This window comes from Vidua chalybeata, chromosome 1, assembly GCF_026979565.1.
Source record: "Vidua chalybeata isolate OUT-0048 chromosome 1, bVidCha1 merged haplotype, whole genome shotgun sequence".
NCBI lineage: Eukaryota > Metazoa > Chordata > Aves > Passeriformes > Viduidae > Vidua > Vidua chalybeata.
Window position 1 is genome coordinate 63,011,425 of NC_071530.1, and position 27,749 is coordinate 63,039,173.

At 37.2% G+C, this 27,749-nt stretch overlaps 1 protein-coding gene across 3 annotated transcripts; it reads right to left on the reverse strand.

Annotated features, from left to right (window-relative positions):
- Positions 1 to 27,559, reverse strand: KDM1B (lysine demethylase 1B). 3 transcript variants are annotated; one of them, XM_053932283.1, is made up of 21 exons: positions 27,489 to 27,559; positions 24,881 to 24,983; positions 23,826 to 23,950; positions 21,908 to 21,997; positions 21,001 to 21,112; positions 20,190 to 20,306; positions 19,188 to 19,226; positions 17,863 to 18,067; positions 16,603 to 16,787; positions 15,443 to 15,619; positions 14,466 to 14,540; positions 13,744 to 13,881; positions 12,129 to 12,300; positions 11,184 to 11,311; positions 9,634 to 9,765; positions 9,165 to 9,239; positions 8,173 to 8,289; positions 7,196 to 7,321; positions 5,596 to 5,718; positions 3,462 to 3,614; positions 1 to 2,915 (listed from the first exon to the last, which is right to left on the reverse strand). In XM_053932283.1, exons 2-21 carry the CDS (start codon positions 24,968 to 24,970, stop codon positions 2,832 to 2,834), a joined length of 2,463 nt encoding a protein of 820 aa, XP_053788258.1. In that variant the 5' UTR covers positions 24,971 to 24,983; positions 27,489 to 27,559; the 3' UTR covers positions 1 to 2,831. The 3 variants fall into 3 exon arrangements, with proteins under 3 accessions (XP_053788258.1, XP_053788099.1, XP_053788180.1); XM_053932124.1 differs by lacking the exon at positions 27,489 to 27,559 and adding an exon at positions 26,245 to 26,272; XM_053932205.1 differs by lacking the exons at positions 13,744 to 13,881; positions 27,489 to 27,559 and having other exon boundaries at positions 24,881 to 25,514.
- Positions 27,560 to 27,749: the final 190 nt, after the last annotated feature.

Consider the following 27,749-nt stretch of genomic DNA (forward strand, 5'->3'; position numbering starts at 1 on the left):
TGGATACTTTCCAGTTTTATTCTGCTGCCATAACATAGTCACACAGAAGAACTGAAGTGTAACAGATCATGCTCTGCATTCAAATCTTTTTAATACCATTTAAACAAACGTACTCAAAGAAAACATTCCCCAGTTCTTTATTTGAGGGAATAAATTAAACACAAAAGAAAAAATACATACATGCTTGAAATAAATTTTAACATAGATATTAAAAAAATTTTTGGGCAACATTAAAGAATGAAGTCTCAGAACCAGCCTGATGTTCTTACATATTTCAAATGAACGTAAATTAAAATGGAACATACTTATTTACTCCTCAAACTTCAGTGCAGCACAAAACAGTTTTAAGTGCCCTGGCACAAAAACAATATACAAATAGTTAGTAGACTAGGCCATTGGTAAATTTATCATTTGTTACCAGTTTTTCTAATGTTGTAAGCATGCATCATGTAAGGCTGAATATGATAGTATTTCTTCATGTCCATCTCTCTTCTCTAGAATACAGCGTTTATCTAGCTGCAAAGTTGTAGGTAAATTGAAAACCCCAAGTACAAATTAACAGAATGACATCAAGCATGTTCATACAAACTTTGGACTGGAGAAATGGATGCTGAGCTAAACTTTCCAGACCATTCCTACCTGAAATGTGACATGTTTGTATCTATTACTAAGCTGACTGAGGTTTTTAAGCAAGGTTAGCTGAAGCAGCCATTGAATATAAGGTTTTGGGCTTGTAGTAATAAGCTTTTTTTCGCACCACCAGAAGCTCCTCTCTTAATAATTTGTCATACATGATAAAGTGGGAAAGTAACTTGGAACTCAAACAAACATACATAGATCTCAATCCTTGCTAGTTATGCCATAACTTGGCCTGTAATATATGAAATTAACAAAGTGCAAATGACTGCTAAAAGCAAAATTTGATGTCCTAATTGTTTTTATCATCAGAAGGCTTTGTGTTGCTTCTTGCAGCCTTCAAACTGCAATTTAATAATTGGAAATACTTTAAAACTGTACATACCAGTATTTATGTAGAGGAAAATTATGAGCAGTTACACTCTTCCTATTAGTCCATATAACTCAGCTTTAAGAAGCAGAACAGAATATATATCTGAAAAACATCTAGTTATATAAACATCTTCACCTTGTCAATTAGAGATTGACTAAAGGGTTTTAACAATATCATACCTACTCTAAAAACAAAATACTACATTTGAAAAGAAGAATTGCATTTATTCAGTAGGACCCTGGTGGTGTTCCAAGACAGGTTGGATAAGGCCTTGAGCAACCTGGTCTAGTGTGAGGTGTCCCTGCCCATGGCAGGGGGCACTGGGATTAGAGGATTGTTAAGGTCCATTCCAACCCCTTAACATCCTATGATTTTTCTTAAGATTGCCTGTTGTTTGTTTCCAATGATGCAGCTTTAAGGAAATAAGCACTTTATCATTCTTAGATGAAGGGTTTAGTAAAAGAGAAAAGCCTATGCATGAGAATGGGGCAGGATAGAGTAAGCTTATGTTCATTTCAGAAATCATGACATCTGTGCAGCCAAGTTACAGAGAAAGTGTGGGGGAAGAGATCTAAAAGTGGATTTAATTTTTTTTTAATTAATACCAATATAGTGGAACAGTATTACAATAGGTATCCCAGTTACATCTCTCTTTTCATCATTTCTGTTGAAAAATATTTTCCTCTCTGTCCCATGAAAAAGCTACTATATAGATGTCTAGCCATTACTGAATTACTCTCTCAAGTTGTTTTTAATAATACTTCCATAATAAAAGAAAAAAAATAAACTTCAAGTCAAAGTGCAAGCCACCTTGTTTCAGCCCTTCATAAGAATGTTAACTTTTTTCCTCATTCATCTTCACTTATTTTTTAATATAAAACTTCCATGAACTATTAGGAACTTACAGTCCTGCTCTCCTCACTGTACAGTCAAATCAGCAGATACTTCCTCTATTCAGTCCAAATGAATCTGGAAGTTTCTTTTCAAAATAATCATAGCAATATGGTATTTTTAAGCTGTCCGGTTTCTACAGAAGTAATGAGCAAATCTAAACTCTTAGCCTATTATTGTAACAAGAATTTCTCTGAATAAGTAGCAGAGATATTTCATAGTTTGTTAAAGTAAGCTAGAAGTTAATTTTTCAAGTTTTGATCAGCTACAATAACCTTTCTAGGATTGCACTGTAAACTGTTCCAGTTCTCTTATTTAAAGGAACAAACTTCATATCCCAAAGCCCACTTAGTGGATGCTAAGAATATGAAAAAATATTATAGAAAAGGTTACTGACTGCAAGTGGGAAAAGTGATAGTTGAGTTTCTTCCTACATTAATCCTAGATTTTTTTTCTAGGCTATTCAGGCTCTTGGAAGCCAGTTTGAACTCCTATGAGCATAATCAACCTGAGAAGCACAGTTAGCAGAAAATTCCCATATCATTACTAACTGCCAGCATTTTTAATGCTGTATGTTAACTTAGTCTTGTTTTAATCTGACCTTCTGAAATGAAGGTTCACAATAGCATGACTTGAGCCATACAGAAGAGGACTCTTGACAAGAGTTCTCTTAGTTAAGCTGTGGCTGATGATTCCAATGTCACTCCTGCTAGCAATACCTTAGCTGGAAAAAAGCCCCCAACAATATGTATCATCAGGGCCTAAAAATGGGGTGGGGGAGAAAGAGGAAAAGGAAGATGAAGACTTTATCTTCAGGTACCATATACTATTCAAGTAACACGTAGGAAAAAGGCAGCAATAGGAAACTTGAAAATAGTTTTACCCACAGAAATCAATTAAAAATATATCTATAAACACAAAATTTTGGTACTTAAAATGCTGCTATTTTGCTGGCTTCTCGAACCCCACTCAAATAAGCTCCTGTAACGGTCTGAGGAAAGTGCCTATTTGTGGCCTGTATTAAAAAAAAAAAAAAAGAGAGAGAAAGAAAAAAGTCAATTGTTTCTAAAACTAATAGTACAAAATTTTAGTTTATAAGATCAGATTTGTTTTCCTTAAGCATATACCTACATTTTTAAAAGCCATGGGAAACTCCTTAGAAAGAACATTAAAGGAAACACTCAAGATTTTTAGCAACTTCAAAACTTGCAAGCAAGTCAGCTACAAAAGCAGTAGTCTGTTCTGCTATCCGCACTTTAGTGGGGCAGTTTAAGTTCTGCCCCAGTACAGAATGCACCCTACACCATCATGGTGCATTTGTTATGTTACCCACAAATTGAGTAACAGAAAGACAATTTGAATAAAAATTCATTTTACTCCTGACCTGAAATATTTGGCAGACTTCCTATGCCCAGTAATAATATGAATAGAGAGGGCTCTGTGTCAAGAATCATTAGCATATTTATATAACAATATTTATATACTACCTCTCCATTAATGGTGTCGGGTAGCAAGAGGTGATCTTCCATAAGAAACTGCTCTCAGTAACAAAGATACTTACCTCACCAGCAAAAAAAACTTTTCCTTGTATATCTTCAGCTATCATGTCATAAGCTTCACCGCTGCCCCCTGTTTTCACAAAGCTGTACGCCATCTGCAGCCAAGGGTCATTGCTCCATCGAGTAACAAAAAACTTCACTGGGTCAGGAACCTCCTGCATAACCAAAACAGAAGTCAAACACTGCAAAGAAAAGTTCAGAATTGCACAGCTTTTTCTCAAACAGTTTCTAGTAATCTTTGGAGTATTTAGTATTATTAAGATACAGATTAGATCACAATCCAGAATAAAATTCCGTTATTTTATTACAGTACTAACCACAAAAATAATTTTGTTTGCTAGACTCGCCTGATGCCTGAAACATCACAGCTGCACTATTCTGAATACAACAGATCTGTATATTGTAATAGACCAAGAAATCCACAAGAAAAGAAATCCCCTTAAAATACGTATACACATACTCTTGTAAGCAAACACAATACTGATACTGTTCAACATGTACGTATGTATAATGTAAGCAATTTTTGGTTACATAATGTCTTGGGTAGGCATAATGCTTATTACATCTTGCTTGTTAAATCTCAAAATTCAATTTTCATTTCGGAGGTAATTTTATTCCAATGGATAAATAAGATGATTTATCTAAGATCAGAAAATGAGCTGTCTTGAAAACTAGGTTCAGGGAGAAAACAAAAACGAGGAAGTCAATGTCTGGCTGAGCCATGACAAGTAATACTGTGCATTCTTTGTCACATTGCAGCATGCAAATTCCACAAATTTCTACTAAAAAGAGCCTGAGTAACACTTGTATGAAGGCTTAAGTCAACTACAGCTGTGTCTTACTCTGAAGGAGCTCATGACAAGTAAACAGAAGCAGCTCTGCTTTCCTCTTGCACAAGGTCTGGTATCGACAGATAAAATCCATTCAGGCAGCACATGAGAAACTCAAGCTCAAGCAATCAAAACAAGGACCAGCCAAATATGACAAGTTGTATGGATGTCCAAGAAGTAGCTCTGGTACATCCCTGAAGCTCTTTTGTCTTTGAAAATCCCACTGCATCATCCTCAGGTGACTGAAATTCACAACTGCTGTAAATCATGGAGACAGCCATGAAAATCACTCTTCTAGACCAGAGTGGCACTGAAACCAAAGACCCATTTGCTGCATTTTCATGAGATCAAGATACAGGTATGTGAATTCCCACTGAATGTGGTTCTAGTAACAATAAAGCCATTACCAAACATATGTTTCTAGGAATAGTTGAGTTTTCAGATACTGAAGTTCTTCCAAGATCATTAATCCTAACATTTGAACCATCAGTAAAACTTGAGAGATCACCCCTGAACACAGTCATTCCTGGGGATCTAACTGTTCTAAGTAAATTAACTGAGGCATTATTGTCTCTAGAGTGGAATGCAAATAACATTGCTAAGTGATATTGTTTTGCTTTCCCTGATTTTCCTATTAAATTTTATCCTAATGATGATCTGGGGGAAGGAAAAAAGGTAGAAATTTTTATCTAGTGTTTTCTTTTACATTCAGGATGTAGGGCCCGTGCTAGATCATTTTGCCCGTACCTCCATCCCAAGACAGCTGAGAAAGGATTGTTAGTTAGTAGAAGAGAAATTGATTGGATTGGTTTGGGAGTGTTGTAATTTCAGTTGCCTTGGCATGGCAGAAGTCAGAAATCAATCAAATTCATCTAGCTTAAAGATCTTATCACGTATTAGAAGTGGCGATGACCAGAAAAAAAGTGACAACTAAGTAAGAAGTATGTTTTGTGTTACCTGCCTAAAGTACTGCTTTTAATTAATTTTGCTTTTTAAAAGCATTTTAAAGGATGATAGTTAATTTCTATTTTTCAGTTATATACTACTGTCCTTTGGAGAGATCTACAATATTTCAATATACATTTTTCACACAAGAGACCAAAAACTGTAATTTTTAGTATGTCTCAAAGAAAACCTATTCCCTGAAACTGAGAAGAAAAGAAAAATAGTTTTAAATGTCAAAGGTCTGCCTATACATCAGAAAATACTACATTTGAAACTTTGAAGTACTGCATATGAAAGCTTGTCACCAGAAAGCTTCTGGTGACAAGGTAATTCATCTCTTAATAGAAGAGACTTCTCTTACCTGCTCCTTAAACAGCTCGCGGAGTACAGTCATACACTGTTGCAGTACTTGTTGATCATCTAAATTCTTAATGGTTGTCACAGCATCTCCGGTGACCACTGACATTAAAATGCTTTCTTTGCCCTAAAAACAAAACTTTATTAAGTATTTAATAAATAGTCTCTTTTTATTGGTATTGCAAAGATATTTTCAGCTGCAAAGCAACTGTTGTTCTAGAGAAAAGCAGGTTTGATTCCTTGGAAAAAAGGGTGCATAATATACAGTATTTATGCTCAAATTACTACATCTTCTGATGCCTTGTTCACAGATCTGTTACAGTTAACCCCTTGTACAACTTGCTGAATTCACTGAACACTTCCTATCTACCTACTTAAAGGCTGTACCCCAAAAAAATTACATTGATAGTGTTAGTCTTTGTACACCCTCTTAAGCTTCAGTTTCATGCCAAACTTTCACCTCAGCTGTACTCCATTTTCAAAATGTGGTGACAGAGTCTATTTAAATACTAGTTAGATATGTTTTTGATTAGACCAATACTAGGTTCTTACCAGCAGATTTTGGACCAAAAAACAAAAGGTCACATCTACTACTATTTTTTCCACTTCATGACATCTGCTACCCTGCAGAAGTTTTAGAGGTGAAGTAGTAGAGTAGGGTAGAGTACACAGGTTCTGAGTGCCTTTAAATAACTCTGCCTCTCTTGTTTATGTAAGGTAATAATTCTTCTGTTACTAACTTTAATAGCTAGTAGAGAATAATTATCAAGCAAATTAAGCATTATATGTAGGGTCTCTGGACAGCACCAGCACACTGAACCTCTTGTAGCACGAGTTTAAGAATACTGGAGAGAATTCATTTAAGCAAAGTTCTATACAGGCACAAATCAGGCAGTAACAGAGCAGAAATGTCACAGGATGGTTTCCTTTTGGAGTAAGACATCAGGTTACAAAACGGCCTTTTAGTTACTGCCAAGTAGTAAGCAGCAGTTGTTGTAAAATTATGAAGAGGTACAACATTAATGTGTAATGTATCTGCTTGGAACTGGCAGGGAAGAGAAACGTGATGTCAAACCACTGGTTTGAATTTGCTTTGAAATTCATGAGTATGAAACTGACCCTACAGATCTCAGTTTCATGCAGAACTTCATGTTTGTCTTTTCTTCTGCTAATCTAAATAGTTATTCAGACTACTGCAAGCCAGTAAGCATTAGTAAGTCAGCATGATCTTTTTAACTGGATTTTTAGCTGATTTCAAAAGTGAACAGAGTCCTAAACTAGAAATGACTAATAGCCTTTTTCCCACATTAGCAGATTTATAGTAAAGTATTACAGCCTTGTCTTCAGTAGAGATTGAGAATGTACTTGCTTGTATATTAGTCTGTATCCAAACAATGAAATACATTCCCATTTATTACAACAAAATATTGATGAGCTTTATCTAGATAAATAACACTGCTTCCACTGCTTTTAATAGTTACAGATGTGGTGGGGCAGGGTGGGGTGGGAAGAAGAAAAATTTTGTTGTTCAGTAAGTATTGCACCTAGATTTGAAACTCAGCTTATGAAGGGCCAAGAGAAAACACAGTTGGCATATATCATACCTCTGGATCCATGTCATAGAAGACACTAAAGAGCCCACGTAGGGTGGAATTGGGTGGAACATGACCAAAAAAATCAGCTCCTTGAATTTTACTGTCCCAAAATCTATATGGAAACTGCAAGGCAATCTAGAAAGATATAGAAAAATGGTATTTAAGCATTTCATACCACACAACTCATAACAGGATATGGTATATGTTCTTCTAATCCATTTTCCCGTTTCCACTCATTTAGATACTGCTCTTCCTATGAGTGGGTCTCAACAGAGAACATATGAACCTGTCCTCCGAGGGGGACAGGCAAAGAAAAAAAATGTTGATGTCATAAATTGCAAATGCACAGAATATCAAATCCACAATGGAAGTAATTGTGTAAAATGCTCAAGAAATTCAGATTTTTTTTTTTTAAACCTAATGTATAACTTAAATGAGCGGCATCCTGTATTTGGAGTTTCTTAATCTTGTCTTTAAGTTTCAAGATTGTCATAATCCTGTTTCTGGCATTACTTTGTTACTGTTTTGTTCAAAGCACACATCTTACTGGGGAGCTTTTCAGGAGAGGCTGTGTTTTTGTATTGGGAAAGGGTAGGAGATTTTACAGTGGTCCAACACACAATTTTCAGTATTCTTTGCAAATACTTTATTAATTTACTAGGTTAAAATGACCTAAAATAAATACATTATTGGAATTCTGAAAGATCCAAGACCATCTTGAATCAAAATTAATAACAAAATATTTATGCCATGAAATTCTTCTACAAACAGTTTCTTTAAAAACACAATTAAGTTGTGAGATCTAATAAACAGAAATACATGCGATCCCTGATAACATTTTGCTCTTCTGGGTTACTGTATACAAGCAAAACATAAACGTATGTTTCTGCATCATAAACCCTGATAAATACACTGCAAAAGTAACAGGGACAAAACAGCCAATGTTTCTATGAAAAGAAAATTAAAGATAATACAAAATCACTTACTTTCTCAATGACTCCTGCTCCCAAACTATTAATGGCTTTAATTTTTTTTTCTGATAGTGGAGGATTAAACTGAATGGCATTTTTCTGAAGAAGGGCCAGTGGTACAGTCACTAATACCTGAAAGAAATAGCTACAATCACAACAGTACCAAAACCTGAATACAGCACTTAAGCCTCACAGCATCCTCCTAAATGTCTTGGATTATGCTAGTAGGATGCAGCATAGTAACACACCAGACATTTCTAGATTAGTGTCTGGTTTTAGTTCCCATTAATGGGAAACACATGCCTTCCATTCAGGTGGGAACCGATCCCACAGTTCACTGATCTTAAGTCACAGTCTGATGAACTGCTTGTATCACAGTGGCTAACCATGCTACCAATACTTCAGTAAACAATAGTCAATGGCTCTCAGATTAACAAAACCGTTTGTTTGAAATCAGAGATAGATAGTCAGTGATTTGGTTTGGTTTGAATTTCTTCAGAGATTCCTTCTCTTTAAAATACACTCAGTAACACTGTTGATGTCAATCCAAACTTTATCAAGTTTACATATCATTTTAAAAATTACTGAAAGCTAAATTACTCAGCATGAAGAAGGGGGGGATACAAGGAATGAGAGACTGAGAAGTAGGGGTTGTCAAATCCTGGAAATTTTAACATGATACACATGCTAAGGGGGTAAAGCTGAGCACGGAATGGAACTAGATAATATAAATGTTACTTCAAAGACCAGATAAAAATCTATTTGCTTCCCATTTTCAGTACTACCCTTTATAGTCCTTAGTTTTTCAAATCAACTCATACTCAGATCTCAAGCATGCTCAAAAATTAGGCTCTAGGATACCCAAATAAAGGCCACTAAAATACATGAGTATTCATCTTTGAATGGGGAGAAAATGGACTAAATAGTAGTCTAAGAGAAAGAAAAGAAAAAAATGGACATGTACTGTTTGTTCTCTAAAATTCTCAGTCTTGAAGTGTACTTGGTACCTTTTGTGTTGTCCACACTGTTCCATCTGCAGTAGTGATCTGCACTTCTTCACCAGAATAGTCAATACTCTGAACCTATTGAAAGACACATTGAGAGACTGTAGTACAAAATGTACATATGCAATGCAAATTCCAGCAAGAATAGCTAAAATAGCACTGGTCAGCAATCAAGAAAGTGACTAACACAAATTTCCAGAGAAATCCTGAAAGACAAAAAAATAGCCTTCATAAATCTGAAAAAGAAAAATCATCTTGATTTTAGCATGTAAGATCATCATATCATAATACTTAAGTACTGATAGTCCTCAGGGAGAATTTCAGAAATGTTGAAATTGTCCTCTTTGTTCTTTTTAAAAACAAACTGAAACAGTCACAGGAACAGATTTGCCTGGTCCCAAAGAATACAAATATGACTGGGTGTTTCAAAGCAATCCAAGACAGGCACTGCATCAACGTTTTCCAGACTCACTGGGAAGTTCAGCCGGATGTCCAGCCCTTCTGCCAACTTATCAATCACAGTTGAATATCCCACAGTTAGAAGAGTGTGATCTCCAGCAAACTGGGCAAAAAATTCATTGTGGTCCCATGAGCGTGCAGATACCTGTGGACAGAACATAACTGGCTGTTTCTACTGACAAGGGGACACAGGTACTATGAGAAGTTTAGAATAAGCCACACTAGCCCCTTTGCAGCTGGGAAAAAAAAAGTGTATTAGCAGAATTTATGGCAATGCTGACAAAATCAAAATGCTTATTTACCCAATGCTAGTATGTAACACATGAATTGCTGGATTAAGAAAAGTCATAACATGGGTTGGTCACTAGCAGGGAATTTATGGTTCTGCTTAGTAGAGAAAACAAGAAAAATAGTACAAAAATCCAGGTGAATTGCAGTGTATTTATTTCAGTTGTCTGTATCTAGCAAAGTAATCAGATTTTACAGCCTTAGGACTTCATATAAAAATGGAAATAGCTTATTTCCCAAAATGAAGAGGAAAATAAGACACAAAAAAACCCCAACACAATGGAATTTTTCTGTCACTTTGGAGGTTGTTTCATGATACCTTTCATTGACTTTGTCCTCCAGCCCCTGCAACCTTATAGTTAATAAAACAGTGGTATTTGCACTAAGCAATTGCCACTTAGCAGTGAAAAATCTGAAACAATTCTTGAACTACTATTCAGATGCATAAAATCAATCACATTTTGATTTTAAAATTAAAGGTAGAGGTAGATTTTTGCATCTTTCTTCATTCCCCTGGGTGCTTATGGAATATGAAAACTTGACCTATCAAAATATTTTCCAGTGACTACTCTGGTATAGCATTGTCTTGCAGGTTTTTGGTATGTTCTTGTGTGCTTCTCAGTTCAGATTTGTGCATGTGTACATGTCAATCAGCTGTCCCACTGCTGTAGTACAATTGACACTAAATGTCTTTAAATATAGCAACAGGACTGAGTAAACAATGCACTGCCAACAACATGATACTCTTGTATTTCCTGGAGCTGCTTGGCTAAAACGGAAGTCAGGAGGGCAGCCAAGTATCGGGTAGCCAAGAGAGTACCTAGGAGTGGTGAACTGGGGCTCACCACCAGCGGGTTGGAACACTTTAGGAGTCAAATGCCTTTATTCTCAAGATATGTAGCAGGGTAGAGAAATACCTCAGTTTCTAAACAGAACAGAGAAGCAGAAGTCACACCCAACATCTGAGGAGGAATAACTCTTCTGTGAATCATATCACCCAGCATCTCAGCAAAATGCCAGCTCCCTTCTAGCCATCTACTCTCAACTTCTACTTAAAGGGTATCTCACTGGAAACACATCAGAAACTCCCATCAGATTAAATAAGGCAGTGTTGGAGTCAGCGTCTCAGTGCTTTCAAACAACAGGTTATGGGTGTAGGAATAGTCAGGATAGCTGATTCTTCCTCTAGGGCCATCTAGGAGATTTCTCAGGGTTACTTCCGACTCTGTCTTCTGTGAAGCTCAGTCACTTCACAACACAGCTGTCAAAACTCACCTGAGAGAGATTGCTGCCACAGGCATATTCCAAATTACTGAGATGGAACTGTAGTACTTTTTCTTCCAGCTCACTGAACTGGATACCAGACTCCTGAATAAAGGCTTTATAGATTTCTTGTATTTTTTCTGTGAAAGAACACATTTAAAGTAAGAATATATGACAATCTGTCAGAAGTGCTACTGCATTTCAACATGCTGCTCCCTGGATCACAAGATTTTCACGCTTATTGCTAATTTGTACCAAGATGTTTTTCTTCTCACAGAAAAAAGAAAAAAAAAAAAAAACAAAACCACCTTTTCAGTTATAGAGTACAACTCTGTTGTTTACTCATAGGTTTCTGAGTGAGACAGGAGAGAAATTAATTGTTTAGCTATCAATATACAGTTGAAGATTTCAGGTAAAATACACTTTAAAATAATGGAGGATCCTTGCAAATAAATCCTGATTAATTTTTACAAAATCAAAGAACTGAGAAATTTGATCTAGGGTTCACTGCAGAACATAGGAGGTACTAATTCTGTCTTGCAGAATCCATGCTGAAGAGATTTGATAGGCAGACATTTCTGAGCAAGTTTATTTTTTGCTGTTGAGTTTGCAAGCTGTAAGTGTGGTGGGAGGCATTACCAATGGAGATGACACTATTCTTGCCAGCAGAAGGCTTTGATCAGGCTCTTTTTTAGGCAGATTAGTCAACAAGTGTAAGAGCTAAGTCTAGCTATGGTCTGCTTCAGCCAGAAGCTAGTCTTCTGAACTGCTAGTGACACTAGTTATACTGAAAAAGCTACCTCATGAAAACAAGGTACAATATCAGAAATATCTATTGGATTTAAGGTCTGATGGACAGCCATACACTTCTAAAAATGTCTGATGTAAGAGCCAATTTAATATAGAACTTTATGAACACAGCCAAAATCTTCACTTTGCAGTACATGTCTCACTTACCACCAAGAGGAACATCTTGATGTTGGGTTTTATCTTTTCTCCACTCAGAGACGACATCTAGGATGGCATTGAAATGGAAGTCCATACGTTTATCAATAGTGGGATCTGTTATCCTTCCGCCTTCCTGGATCAAGTCACATTTCTCCCCTAGTTTGTGCATTTTAATGCCAAGCTTAAGAAAAAGACATTTTATTGGTTTTTTTAAGTATGGAAAAACTACAGCACCCAGCCTGCTCAAAGTTACTTAACCTAAGGTGAATGCCTCACATTTAAGTGATACCATTTAAAAAAATCAACAACTTCAGTCAGAGTAACTCTTGCACTCTTCAAACTGGAATATCAATAATCCTTCTACCTGTTAGTTGTCCACAAATTGTTTTTTTCCCATTTTTTTCATCCTTTCCTTTATTGGGGATTCACAGAAACTTCCTCTGGAACATTCCTGTCAGGCAAGGGCTAGTACAGAAATTTAGTCTGGTAATCAAACATGATGAACCAGTCTCCTTTATTTCTACCTCAATTTATTTTCTAAGTCACAATTAAAATCAGTTACTTTCTACAACTTTCTGGTATCTGAGGCCCAAACAGTTCCCTGAATTCAGGAATTGACAGGATATTGCTTGCCAATTAACCACCAGTGTTATTAACAACCAATCAAAGAAAGACATTATTTGGAATTAAACCTTGCTTTGCTTGTCCAACCTGCATCAAAAACACAACAGAGCTAAATTAAAATGAAGATGGTTTTGCATTCTACAGAGTCAATCCAGAAAAAATAGCACAAACATAGTGCTAATTTTTTCCTAAGGCCTTGTTACTTAGGGCATGCTCCAGTGTTTTTCACACATCCTCACATCTCTCTGATCTTAAGATACAGCTGTATTTTCAATAAAAAATTACATTAAATGACCACAAAGGGATGAGTATCTGAAGTGTGTCCAGAAATCATTGTTCTCCATTTCATAAATAAAGCATGATTTTCTCAAATAACTAGAATTTCTTCATGGCACTATAGGGCACTAAACAATTAAAACAGCATGAGCTGGATTTGCATGTGTGTCTGAGCAAAACCCATACTCAGATTCCACATGGAGAAATTCAGATTCCTACCTCCAAAAAATCAAAACCAAACCAGCAAGTAATAAGAATTTTTAAAGAAATTGAACTGCAGCATGTTTGCATCAGTAGCAATTTAGTTGTTAGACATGTTATTCTTAACTTGTGCAGAATTTAACTAGAAATATCGAGAGGCAGCAAAGGCAAATCCGTCACAAAAGCAGTAGCCTCCCACAGTAAAGCCTTTCTCAGCCCTAAGGAAAGCTGCTGGGGACCTTTTATGTTGCAATCTCTAGAAAAGAGGAAAAAATGGTTCCTTCTGGTTCTGAAGCTGGAGCCACCTTGCTTTTCTTTACATAATGTGCCTGAAACCATTCTAGAGCCCTTCTCTGTTCCCAACTGTTATCGAAGATATATTAGCAACATGGAGTTTACTTACAATGCAGAACAGGATTTTAATCATGTCACAAGAAAAGGACTCCCACCCTTACCCAGCCATCTGAGCCTGGCTTTAACAAGTTTTTCACTAGTGATAATCATGACCACTGCAGGAACCCACTTGCTCACACATTAGTGCCATTGGGTTGTTGACACATCCGTTGACGATTTGTGCACCTCTTCCAACAGTGACTCCTGTGAACGTCTTATCGTCCCACACTCGGCCACCAATTCTGTCTTTAGCTTCTAATACAATGACCTGTGGCAAAGTGCAGCTTAGGAAATTGCAAGATTTAATTCTATTAAACATATCTGTTCAACTCCAGAGCAAAGGAGAAAACTAAATGAAAAAAAAAAAAAAACCCTGAGCAATCCAGCAATATTAGCAATCTTAACACTTTTTTTTCATTTCTGGATTATTTGTAGTTAATTTATGCATTTAAATCATCTTAGGTTACACTTTAGAGTATACACATATAAAGATAACTGTTACTTTAGAAACAACCCTAACAAAAATAAGCCTTCTTTTTAAAAAAGCTGAAGATTTATTCTGGAAATCTCAAAATTGGAGTTTAAGGCATGCTACAATCGGCTAAACACAATGATCTGGGTGCAGTGTCTATACAAAATATATATATGCTGCATACTGTTTAATTTTAGATACAAATAAATGCTGGTTTTAAACAGCAGGTTTACTCAATAAAATCCCAGATTTCACAGATTAATTAGGGTGCTCTATACATACATGTTTGTAACAAGAATGTAGGCCTTTTCTTTTTGATGAACACTTTTCAAAGAGAGGAAGTCTGATTTTTTTAAGTAATGTAATCTAAAGCTTCTTACCTTAATTCCAAAGTTGTGCAGTTGTCGGGCTGCTGCTAATCCTGCTGCACCAGCCCCAACAATAATGACAGATCTCTGAAAAACATTAAAGTATTTAAATAAAAATAGTTAGAAATAAAATAGAAATTGTAATTTCACTTTCATTTGCTAAAGGTAAAAATGTTTGTATATTTCAGAAGTCTAGGCTCTCTTGTCATCTAAACTAATCTGTGATAACTTTTAAAGATGGAAGTGCATTTAATATAGAAAAAAGATCAGTGGCAGCTTTGAAAATAGTTAAAGTTTTTAAGGATTTCAAAAAAGATGCCTCAGGTTTTTTTAACAGAAAGAGCTGAAGTAACAAAAAAACCACCAAAAGTAGGCATCTAATTGAATTTATCAGACAAGAAACATACTTACCTTGTAAAGATTTCAATCATAGATTGGGTTGACCAGAAAAAACTATTTTATAAATTAAAAACATCTACAAATACACTTTCCAAACATGACTTACAATTTCTAGGTGATATCCTGTTACAGAATACAGTAATTTAATAAATTTTGGGTGCTATCTAACAACTTGCTAGTCATAAACATGTTCTGTCTTAATCACAGATGTTGCAAACCAACCTGGAATAGCAGTTTCCTTACCTATGGAAACAGATGTATTCTAGGAGCCACAGAACCTCTGTATTTTTCACACAGTTCCCATCCATTGAACAGCACTTTGGCAGCACAAATCCATGGAAATTAATTCCATAGATTTTGGTGGAAAAAAATCTTTTTTGGAAGGAGTCTAATTGATGTTGTTTCCATGCCCATTGAAGGCATAAGAGAACAATGTTAAAAACTTCCCACATATTAGGTTTTAGATGTAACTTTACCTATCATTCCATCCATTTATGTAAATGAGCCAAAAATCCAAAACCAAAAAAATTATTGCCTGCACCATGTAGTTTTATAGCACTAAAAATGTAGGGATTATTACAGCAACTTACATTGTGGTATTCCTTAGGAAGAAGGTACTGGTCAGGACTGACTGACAAAATCCCTGTATTAATTAGCCCTTTCCTTGTCATAAAATACAGGATCCTCTCCATTTCCTGTACACAGCGAATCCGCACAAGCCCCCGAACAATTATATGATGGATACATTTTTGAGGGGTGAGAGCCTCCTGCAAAGGAGAAAGGAAGAATAGAAATCGTTGATTTTATAATATTCTGTTTATTCATACATTTACATCATATTTCAACTGTAAACCAAATGGTAAAAAATCACACCTCAGGTTTATGAGAGCATTTTAAAAGAATTTTTGTGGAAATTTCTTGTTAGCGAGCTTTACACAGTAAGGTAACAATTTATTAAGTAAGGTTAGCATGGAATAAAACCAAATGAGTCTACAAGAGACTTCTGATAACTCCATGGTGTGTTCCATAAGTACAGGCATGGTATTGAAACAGATTCCTGTTTACAAAATGAATATACATGGTGGCAATGTTCACAATGGCATTCCAGTAAAATCCATTCCAAAATGGCATTCTGAAGGAAAAGGAGATTAATATCCAAAACCTTTCATATAAATGTAGACATCCATATCAGAAAGCATTGGTATGTGAAACTTCAGCAGTTCTATCAAAGATAGTGCCATAGGTTTAGCCTAAATAAAATGACAATCACCTCCTTGTCCAACGATCAGGTTAAAAAAAAAAATCAAATTGTAAAGCACCACAAAACACTGTTTTGTGTTCAAGCATCCCTTTAACAAGTTAATAGCTGGGCAAGCATTGTAGAGTAATAATAATTTTAAAACTTGATTTTTACTGCAGAAGAAACTTCTATGCAGGGAAGGGATAGGGAAAGGGGGAAGTGGGGGGGTGGAAGGGGGCAAAAAGGTTGGAAAGGGGAAAAAAAAGGGAGGGAAGGGGAAAAAAAAGGGAGGGAAGGGGAAAAAAGCAGGGGGGGAAGGAGGAAAAGGGGGGAAAAAGAAAAACTCTCAACACCAACAAGCCCCCAAAACCCAGCCCATCTTGGAATGGATTTTCAAAAATATGGGAGCAATTTTTCTGGTGCATAAGGAGACATTGAAGAAGTGAGTCCCCATACCAGAAAAGCTGCTATTGTTTTTAAACAAACAAATTAACAATGAGCATCTCTTACCTTGCAGTTTGTGTACCACAAAGCCAAAATCAAGTTTCTCAATGCCAGGTACATGGTAGGGTCTCGTGAATATTCTGGGAACTCATAGAGCTCATCCAATTCCATGACATCTGGCCTCACACAAAGTGCTTTCCCACATTCATTGGGCTGGTAAAAAGGCTGGAAATACTTGTTCATGCCTGCAACTGCATAAAGAACACACCAGGAATTAGTCATACTCCATCATATCTTCATCATGTCCTTCTTCCTCTAAAACAATCCGCGATCCTCACACAGATAACAAGTAAGGAAGCTTTCCAGCCTCTAGGAGCCTCCAAAATTATTTCATCTGCATGGCTCTCCTCCCTCTTGTCCTCTTGGCTGTGCATTAATTATTGTCCTGTTGTCTCATGGGTACGACTGGGACCTATCAGAGCTGAAGTTTTGTCAAAGAAACAGTAATGCTCCAATGCTATGAGGAGTCCAACACGGAGTAGGATCTAAATTCAAGTGTGAGGACTAGCATCACTGTACAGACTCAGGCAGTACTCTGAACTCCTTTCTTCTTCAACACCCAGTACTGCCCAGAGGGGGTACTAGTTAATCATCTTCCACGTTCGGTATTGGTAGCTCTATGTAATGAAGTTTTCTGTTAAGCAGATATAACATCTGTTGAACATATGAATAGATTTATTTTCAGCACCTAAGGAGAACAAAGCCTGCTAAGACAACACAGAAGCTGAAATTTCCTCAAAGCACTCTCTCTGAGATAAGTATGAGAATCCTGAATTACCTTTCTCTATACCTGACCTATTCTGCCGATCTGTACTCCCAGGCTGTCACTAGCAAAAAAAAAGAAACCTAAACAGAATCTGAATGCCTTAAGAAATCGATTTCTTTTCTTCAAAGCCCCAAAGATCAATGATATAAAAACTAGCTGAATCCAAGGGTTTTTGATAAATCTTCTTTTCTTTAAGAATGTAAACAGTCTTTAAGTACCCGCATGGTAATTTCTTGTTTCTGTACACAAAAGACAGTGGCACACAGAAAGCCCCCGCAGTCTGTGCTTACTCCCTAAAGAAAAGCTATAAGAAATGTATTACCTTTATCTTACAAACAAGCAAATGGCATCAAGCAACAGAGGCAGTCACACAGACTCTGTGTATTAGTACTGAGAACAGAACCAGTATTCTGAATCAGGGGAATAAATGTGCCTTATAAACTCAGTTATAAGAGTTTATCACATCTATTTAAGCAACAGAGCCTGCAGATGGCCCTTACCAGTCACATTAGGCACGCTCTTTAGGTGCTCTAACTTCACAAGGTTGGATTCACCAGGTAACCGATTAGTGCTGGTACAGGATGGACTCATGCCCACGCAGTCTGGATAATATGCAGCTAGAAAGGGAGCTGCCACACTGTCTTTCAGCAAAGGAGGGAGTATGAGCATGGAGTACCACCAATGGTCTGAAACTTCAGCCACTCTCTGGCCAAGCGGAGAAGTGAAGGAAAGAGGGGAGAAGAGAACATGTCAGTACTTCAAAAACATTGGAAAATGAACCAATTTCCCCCCTCCCTCCAAAACCGAGACCAAAAAGCACGAGAAGTACCAATCTCAGAATTGCAAGTCATAAAGACATTTTCTCTCCCTCTTTCCCCTTCCTCAGCCTGACACAGAAAACCTGTAGTATTGATCTCTTCTTAGACACGGAGCTGAAACTTCACAAACTCCACACCACGTGGAAAGCAAACAAATGAGACATGCCAAAACAACATGTCTATACCTTATCAGGCTCTTTATAAAGCATTTACAGTCACTTATGCATCTAGAAATCTGAACTTAGAACTACGTCCACACTAACTGATTAATTTAATTTAGATTCTGCTATCCCCATCAAAGACCTACTAGAACCCTAATACGTGCTAGTGATTCACCCTTAATTTAGAAGTCAGACATGGATTAGGGAAACAAAGCCACAAAGCTTCTACAAGAGTCAACAATAAGCTTGAATGCGTTCCCTGTAGAAGTACCCTGTAGAACACATAGAAGTACCTCAGGTACACTTGTGAACAAGGTTATTGAACATAAGTTTATATGAATCAGAAATGCAGAGTGACATTATCACAAACGCCTTGAAACACCAATATACATCTTGTATGTACATTTTGTATTACAAGGGAGAGGAGAGAAAACATGCTTAGGTGCTCTCTTGCAGTCTTCAAAAAAGTGAGACTAGCTTGACTAAAAGACCTGAAAGACAAGGACATTTTAGGATGTGGAATTTTACTTGAAAGCTGGCAAATTAATACTGTTTTGCCTGATCAAAAATGAGAACTAGGAGTAAACTTTGAGTCACAGGCCATGACTAAAGGACACCACAAACCACTTGAAAGCTACTTAGTATGGTAAGGGAAAAGAGGAAAAAGAAGAGAAAATAAAAGGCCCAAGGCTCTCTTGCAAATAGTGTCTCTCAGTTTCTTGAGCAGAATGCATAAATACTGACATAATTGGCCAAAGAAGCAAAATAAAAAAGGAAATAAATATGGCATGCTTCAAGACTGTTTTCATATTCTAGGACAAATGAGGAGGAACAGCCACTACTCACCAAGTCCTCAGGCATGGAACACTGGTCTGAGCCCTCAGTCTGAAAGAAAAGGGAATGGTATGAGAGCTTTCTTAAGCTGTATGGAAAAAATTAAGTATAAAGCAAGACAATTTTCTCTAAATTAAAAAAAAAAACAAAGTGCTTAGTGTTAGCCTACTGTAGTAGACATGATTGCTAAAAAAAAGGTAGAGAAATGTGTAGGTTAAAAACATAACATACCATAAAGCAAATGTTTCTCATTTGTTAAGTTAATTTCTACTGACCAGACATTAAAATATACATTCTAGTCCATAAAAAGGGGTGGAACACTTGAAACAAATTCAGAAAAAAACCCACAGAATTTTATAGAAAAATTCTGGAAATATCCCACATTTTTCCAGAGCAACTCTTCTAGTCTAGAGTAGAAAAGAGAGTTTCTTATTTATTTTAAGAGTATCTTTATCACAGAGTTTCAAAATTAAATGCTGACCCTTCTGGTTTTCATATGGTCACTATTTTCATGTTATGCTTTTTCATGTTATAAGCGCCATACAGATTCTATGGCACTTTTCCAAAGTGCCAAATTTCCAAACTCTTCCAAATTTCAGGAGTTATCTTCATGCCAAAGCTGAAACTTTTTATGTAAGGCTCTATGAAGATTTGATAGCAAGTAGGAAAAGCTCACTGAGTTTTTCAAATGCTTTCCTCAATAATGAAAAAAGGCCACACAAAACTGAAATGAGAATGTTGGTATATTTCTATTTTGTACATACTGATAATAATCCCCTAGCTGAAGAATTTTACAACTGACTGTGCAGACAAAGATATTTCAGATGCTTCTTTCTTGACAGAAAACAAAAAGTCCAAGCAACATGTAGGCCTGTCACTGTGCAGCTCTCCAGGCCATCATACTTTCATTTTGACATTAGAGACACTGAGCAGCAAGCAAGAAGAAATTTATTTCTGCAAACAAGAAATCCCAACTTGTTAAGTTTCAATATGAGCAAAACTGTTGTGAGGTACCTTGGTGGAATTGTTCAGTTTCATACCACATCTGTAGGTTTTTGCTATTTGTGGTGTCAGCTGGATTTCCTTTGTCAGCTGACGCCATTTACCACATTCTGGTTTTGTGCACTGCACCTACAAGTCAAAAAACAAACATGTTTTTACTTGTTGCTTGTGATTACAGATAAGATTAATGCAACTTAAATAACCAATTAGAAAGAAGCCAGACATGAGAAAGTTGTAAAATGCAATTGTTAAATATGTTCTTGTGTAATCATCAGGTCATAAGTACTGTTTGATCTACAGAAATCTTGTACCCATTTCTGCAAAATTGAATTTCTGCACAGAACCTAAGGCCAAAATTAATTTAATTCACCATTACTATGGTCTTAGTAGACTTTGCAAGCATTACTTCAAAAATATATTCTTCATCACTTAAAGAAAAAACAAAAAAAACCCTCAAACAAAACACCACCACCACCAAACTTCCTTCCATTCCCATCTTTCTTCTGCTCTTTTTACCAGGGAAATACAAAATCTGATTTCAAAGTCTTTCACCCTCATACTTTTCCTGCCAAATCTTATTCTACCTAAAAATCACAGCTGCTGCTTCACTGAAAAGTAACAGAAGATTGGTCTTGTGGGGTGTGGAGAAAGTCTCCAACAGTGGAAGAGCTGATCAGAATTTTTATCTTGAGCTTTTTCACAATCCTCTAATACTAGGAAAAAAAAACCCCAAAAACTCAGCTGACCTGCTGCTTGAACAGCAGAATATCAGAAACACATCAGAACATCACATTCCTATTAAATAAATCACCTTTCACCTTACCCAGTAAGGAAGCTGTTGATCAGCCATAAAAGCTTTTGGACTGGGCTCACTTTTACCATTGCTTGTCCAAATCCTTTTCCAGGCAGTGTATTTCTCATAGCCATCTTTATGGCTAAGAAGAAAGAGAAAACAGCAAGCAGTCAGAAAATTGAATATCTAGTTCGCTTCAAGCAATAGCAGTTACTCTAAAATTAAACATTTTATATAAGGACAGAGAAATAAGTCTGTAGAGAGCACTGTATTTCTGCTGTTAAAAGGAGAGAATCATGGTTCTTACGACAGCAATAAATTGCATCCTGACCATTATGTCCAGTTGCTTATGAGCACAATTCCTGGTACCTAAGGCCTGGACTGACTGATGGGTACTGCTGAGCACATAAGCACACAAAAGTCTTGGTAGAGCTGGATGTAACTCCTACTCAAATGGGAAGGAGCTTGGAGCTGAAAGTATTCTGTCAGCCTGATAGGAGTCTTCATGGTCACTGAACTGCAATAGTTAAACTGATTTCTAATTGCTTTTTATTGTACTGCTTTAGAGATGCAATGTCTTCCCAATGCACAGTGTAAAGTGAATTTATAAAGGAAAACACATTTACTCATAATTGTTCCCATAATTTAAATTTCTCTGACATTGTTTTTAAGAAATACAAAAGCTTCAGAATAATTGTACACGCAAACCAGCCTGCCTGAAGTAACCAGTTTTGTTCACGCTGCCCTGTTGAAGTTGATTAGTCCATACAACACCTGCAGATTTATCATCAATGTCTAAGCCTCACTCTGAACAAAGCAAGCAAGCACAGAGGACCAATCTTTGTATTATGTCTATGTACATGATGTTTCAACAGCTGTAACAGCTGCCAAACTTTAATAAGCTCTGAACAGACACAACCTTAATTGGTAAATCTACCTTCGGTAATAGTGGTCAAAACATTCATTGCAGAAGTGTTCCCCACAGGACAGATGATACCATCTAGACGTATACCCATTTTTTGCACATCTGTAATGCAGGAGACATAGAAATAGTTTTATAGTACATTTAGGGGGGAAAAAAAAATCTTTCTATTGACAGTAGCACGTTCTAGAATGTGAACAAAATATTCAGAACAAGCCAGGGCTTTATGTTACATTCATGATGGCTGACTTACACATGGCACTACAGCCATACAAATAACAATGTTATTCCAATTGTCTCAAACATTTCCAGTTTCCAAACTAAGCAACACCAGATGCAAGGGAGGCAAAGCGTACACAATGTGCAGTTTTATAGTTGGTCTCGCTTTCAGCGGCTTCCCTCTAACAATGGTCATCTGAGCCTGTCTTTAGTACCCTGTAAGCAGGCATTTCCTGAACATGAAACAGTGAATATGTGCTTTTTGAATATGTAAGCCTTTTGGAAATGTGTAAGATGACAAAGCTTCTCTCCACAAGAACTTAAGAGTTCCTTTACTTTGATGTATTTTCTTCCAATATTAGTGCAGAGTTGGGAGGGATCATTCAAATTAACATTTTTCTTGTACATGTGATCAATTGATTCATAAGTCATTACAATGTTCTGTCCTCAGAACAATTGGCAAAACTATAAAGGCAAATCTGAACACAAAACAGATGTTCCATACTTTTTTTTCTCATGAACAACTTGTGATTTTAACCCAGTGAGACAAAACCCTAAGGAAGCAGTTACGCATTCTGGGCATTTGTTCTTTACTAGTCTCAAAAAGAAATATGCATTACAAAGATTACATTCATCAGATAAAGCAATCGTTCTTCCCTTAGAAGACTCTCATTAAACTCAGTGAAATTATTCAAGATAAATGCACAAAGTAAAAAGCAGTGACCTAAACTACTAACTCAATTAGCCATGAAATGAGCTCATCTCAAATAGATAAAGTTGAAAGTATGTACTTGAGGGGGTGGGAAAGATGAAAATCAAAATACTAAAAAAACAATTCAAGAAGATGAGTAAGCAGTATGCATTGTTTCCCAAATCAAAACTATAATATCACCAATGCTGATTTCACAGGTGCTCACTTCCCAGACAAGTCTCTCAGGCAACTGCCAAAACACTTGGCTTCTCTATGACAACATCCAGAACACACTGACTTCCTGCCACCCAAGAACAATCCATGGATATAACTAAATGAAACATGTAATTAGTTTTATTTATTTTTCAGTGGTATAAAGAAGAAAAGTTTGTCTCAATTATCAGGGAGGGAAGAGTGCTACATAACTACAGTGTGCCTGCATCGTAATGAGGTCTAACTTGTTGCCTATTATAGGTATACATTGCCAGTATCATGCATTCAAAACCACCAAGTCAGAATGCAAAAGCACTTGTGAAAGTGCAGAGGAAGTGTACAAGAACAAAGAGTTGATATAAGTATGACTATCTCTCCTATGACCTAGAATTTCAAGGCTAGAATCTCACCTCAGATTGCAAAGCATTCCAGTGAAGGAGTGGTAAAGACTTTCTACAGTAAACAATGGTTTCATTTTCCATCTTGAAAGCAAGTTTAGCTTTCTCAGATTACACTAATATGCTCTCAGTTTCATAGAAGCAAGGCATGTTCCAGAGGACACCATTAATAACATAAATAAGCATATCCCAAAGATACTCTGTATCTGAATTAGCAACTTGCACAGGAGAAAGTTATCGACAAGAATAACTTGTGACATTTTCCTGGCACCTTAAGACTTCTATTAGCAGCATCTTTCAATTCTCCCTCTACATTTAGATATGAAGGAATTTTTCAGAATATAGTTAGAATCCTAAACTTCAGCAACAGATTTAGAAAGTCCATGAAAAATGCAAATAAAAAGTAACAAACCTTTCTGCTGCACTGGCAAAGCAAACGGGACATGTTGCAGTGCATCCAGCTTTTTCACATTTTCTGTATTTCTTCTCTGACGCTTCATCATCATCATCTGCTGCTTCAGCTGCTTTCTTCTTCACCTAATAAAGAATAGTTGGAATCTGACCATAAATGACACAAATGCATCTTCTACAAAGCAGCAGACAATTTTGCAGCTTGTGAGTGGCATCCCCAAGTTAAAACAATCCTAATGAAAATCTTTGTAGCCATTGTGAACTAGCTGCAGCATGAAACAGTTGTCAAATTAGGTCAGATTTTTCCACTAAAAAAAAAAAAAAAAAAAACCAAAAAACCCAAAAAAAAAAAAAAAAAAAACACAAAAACAAAAACAAAAAAAAAAAAACAAACAAACACAAAAGCCCACCAAAAAAGCCTCCAAGCCCAAAGTAAGACTGGAAATATCATTTATATCTAAAAATTTCTTGCCTTGGTCTAATTGATGGCACTGAAGAAATTATAAGCAAAGCTTCCAGTTTAAATAGTATTTTAAGCTCCATCATGTGTTATTGAGTCAAGCCTCATGCATTCATTTTATTTCTCCTTCAGAAAATCTCCTCTTTTATAATACTTATTGATATTAATTACAAGTGGCAATCCTATCTGTGCCTCAAATAAAATATTAGGGTAGGCTTAGTATGGGTGTTTGCATTTTTTGGATACAAAACTGTATACCAAATGTCTCTTCTGGGCCTCAAAAGTACTGTTTATTATGTTGTTTTAGGCTTCTGTCTGGATGGGCAGGCAGCTTTGTCTGACTGTACAGAAATCTGTGATTGTATTTTTAACACATTAAGTACTAACAGGTTATATAGAGTATTTATCCTTTCTGAATATTGTTTGCAAACTGAGACACTTGACCTGCTTAATGAATTAACTCATTCTCCTTCTCTGTGGATAAGTACTCTAAGGCCTAACTTACCCTCAAGGAAGCCCACTTCCTTTACAAATGTCAACAGAAAATAAAAAATAGCAAAGTATAAACCCATGTGTTTTTAAATTATTATAAATACCTGTCTTCCAGAACTCCTCACAGGAAGGTTGTCTGGAGAGTGATCTGAAGAACATGCCTTTTTCTTTGTTCGTACCCTTCCTGTTGACATCGTATTGTTAGATCTGAAAAATGGTAGGCAATAGTTAATTAATTTAAATTGCTTGACTTTGCAGAACTATCACAGCCACTCACAATACTACTTTTCACAGAGTTACCTAGGTAAGAATCTGTTCAGCTTGACTGTTAATTTGAGAGGAAAATGGGAACAAGGCATTACGGGAAAGGAACAATACTACTATTTTAAACTAAATTCGTTGTTAAGATTAGATCCCTGAGTACATCTTGACAGGATGTTCCAGATGAGCATATATCCTGGATTTCAATAATCTGATTTGCATTACGTGAAGACCTGGACTGGAATTTGGGTTGGCAAAGTGAACAGACATCAGCTCAATGCTGATGCAAGCATTCAAATACCACTCAGAGTAAAACTCATCCTGCTAACTACTGACTTATTGGCAGCAAGAGATTTGCATGGTAAAGCACTTTTCCAAACAGTGAAGAGACATCTAATACCAGATGAACAACCAGTTCCCAGACTTGCACAGCCTCCTATGGAAAGAGATCAGAATCTGAAGTCTAGACTACCATAATATTGCAGCTGTAAGTGACTGGAATATCACAAAGTTTGTTGTTAAGTATTCTATTGGTCAAAATAAAATATTTACGGCAGGAGAGCACTCTGTAGCTGTCTTTGACTGCATTGGTAGGAGCACAGAATGGACCACAGTTAACCATGCAAACTGGAAACCAGAGTATAAGAAAGTATGATGCAGAAATATGAAAGCATATTTTAAATCAAAGGCATTCTTTTCACAGGGAGTAAAGCACAAAGACAGCCTAGAGGAAGAAGTAAATCTAAAGAGTGCTCTACAACATACAGAAAATAAGTGGAAATTAACCCCTTGTACTACAGCACTGCATCGTGAATGTTATTTTGTTGTAATAGGGATCAGTTTGTAATTACATTTTGGGAGGGTTTTTTTAATATATATATATATATATATATATATATACTTCTCAATTCTCCCTGTTTCAGGATGCAACTTCCTTATTCAAGCAAGCTGTCAGTGATGGACAAGGCAGCAGTATTTTCGTTCAGAAATTCTGTTAAAAGTCAAGGTGACAGGAGGAGATCGGGAATTTTTACAAAATTTTATATTAAGCTGATTCAAGTCAAGTAAACTGGTGCTTCATTCTCCTCTCAAGATAGGAAAAATTATTTGTGAGAGGAAAAGAAATCACATGAGGATATCCACACAAGAGAAAAATTAGTTCAAATAACCCAATACAAAATTAAACTTTCTTTCTTGCATGTATCACCTCCAATTACAACTAGTCAGAAGTAGGAAAAAAGTTATTAAGTCAATCTCTCTTGATTCCTGAAAAAAAAAAAAAAAAAAGAAAAAAAATCAGCATCACTTCACTGTAACTTACCACTATATGGGGGTGGACGAGGTTGGAGAATAAAGAAAACCAACCAGTTTCATTTGCATGAGATTTCCCTAAACTGCTGCATAACGCCCCAGAAAATGGTGGTTTTTTTCCCCCTAGAGCTTTCTTTATGTATCAGTGGCACAACAGTATCTCTCTGTGACACCTAATCTTCTGATGGTAAATAATCGTTCTGACATGCCATGGTCCTTACTGTCAGAGGCTTCCAACTGAGCAAGGAGTGCCGAACAAGGCACTAGGTGACTCATTTTGGTGACCATCAGGTGATCGCAGTCTGGTGCTGCTGTGGGACCCTTTTATCCAAGAAGGTAAAGGAACACGTGAATTTTGCATTATGTATGTGGGGAATAGAAAAAGTGTCAATCACTAGGAAGCTTGGTAAAAATATTTCAGATGCAGAGAGGCTGCCCATTTTGAAAGGCAGAGGTCAGTTGTACAGAATTGCAGACATATTTTTGTTCTTATCCCTTTAGGGATAAGAGGGAGGTGGGGAGAAAGGGAGAAGATCAGGTGTATGATACTTTGTGCCCACTTCCCCTGACAAGCCAAAAAACACCCACCCAAAAAACCACAATTTTTTATAGAACAAACAAACATGGCTTACTCTACGAAGCTTTACATGACTTTGCATCCTATCCTGTAGACATCTTACTGGCTGAGAAAATAAGCCCTTTAAAAGGAGAGGGATGCATAATGCGCGAATGTCACATTCAATAACGTTTCATCCGTCTGTAATGCGTGGCCTATATCGGAAAGCTTTCTGGGGTTTACCTGCACAGTTTGCAGGAAGTTTGCCTTTGGGAAAGTGAAAAAAAAAATAAGAAAAGAAACCACACAGACACACACTGTCAGAGACAGGGAGGAAGCGAGAGCAGCCTGATTAACACGGGGAGTGCACACTCTAAAACTCAGCCAGAGTGAAGCGGCGGCGCCCAGCCCCGCCGGCCGCGGCTGACAGCGTCCGCCCCGGGCCGCGGCTGCGACAGCTGGCGGGGATCCCGAGGGGCACCCCCGGGGCACGGGAGCCCCCGCAGCTGGCTGCCCCGGAGTCAGGCGGGGCGGTCCCGGCGGCGGCGGCGGGGCAGGCGCTGCGGTCGGCACCTAGCACTCACCTCGGGGCCGGGTCACTCGGGGGCCGGAGACCACATTCACGCGTGTCCGCACCGCCTCCTGCTAGAGCTGCAGCGGGGAAAAGGGGTGGAGAAGGGGGAAGGAAGGGAGGGAGGGAGAAAGAGAAGGGGGAAGGAAGAGTGAAGCGGGGAGGTGAGGACGGGGGCAGCGCTGGCACCTGCCCCGCCAGTCCGTGGAGGGACAAGCGGCCCCGCGGTGGGCGCTGCAGCTGAGGGAGGGAGTCACTCACCGCCACCGCCGCC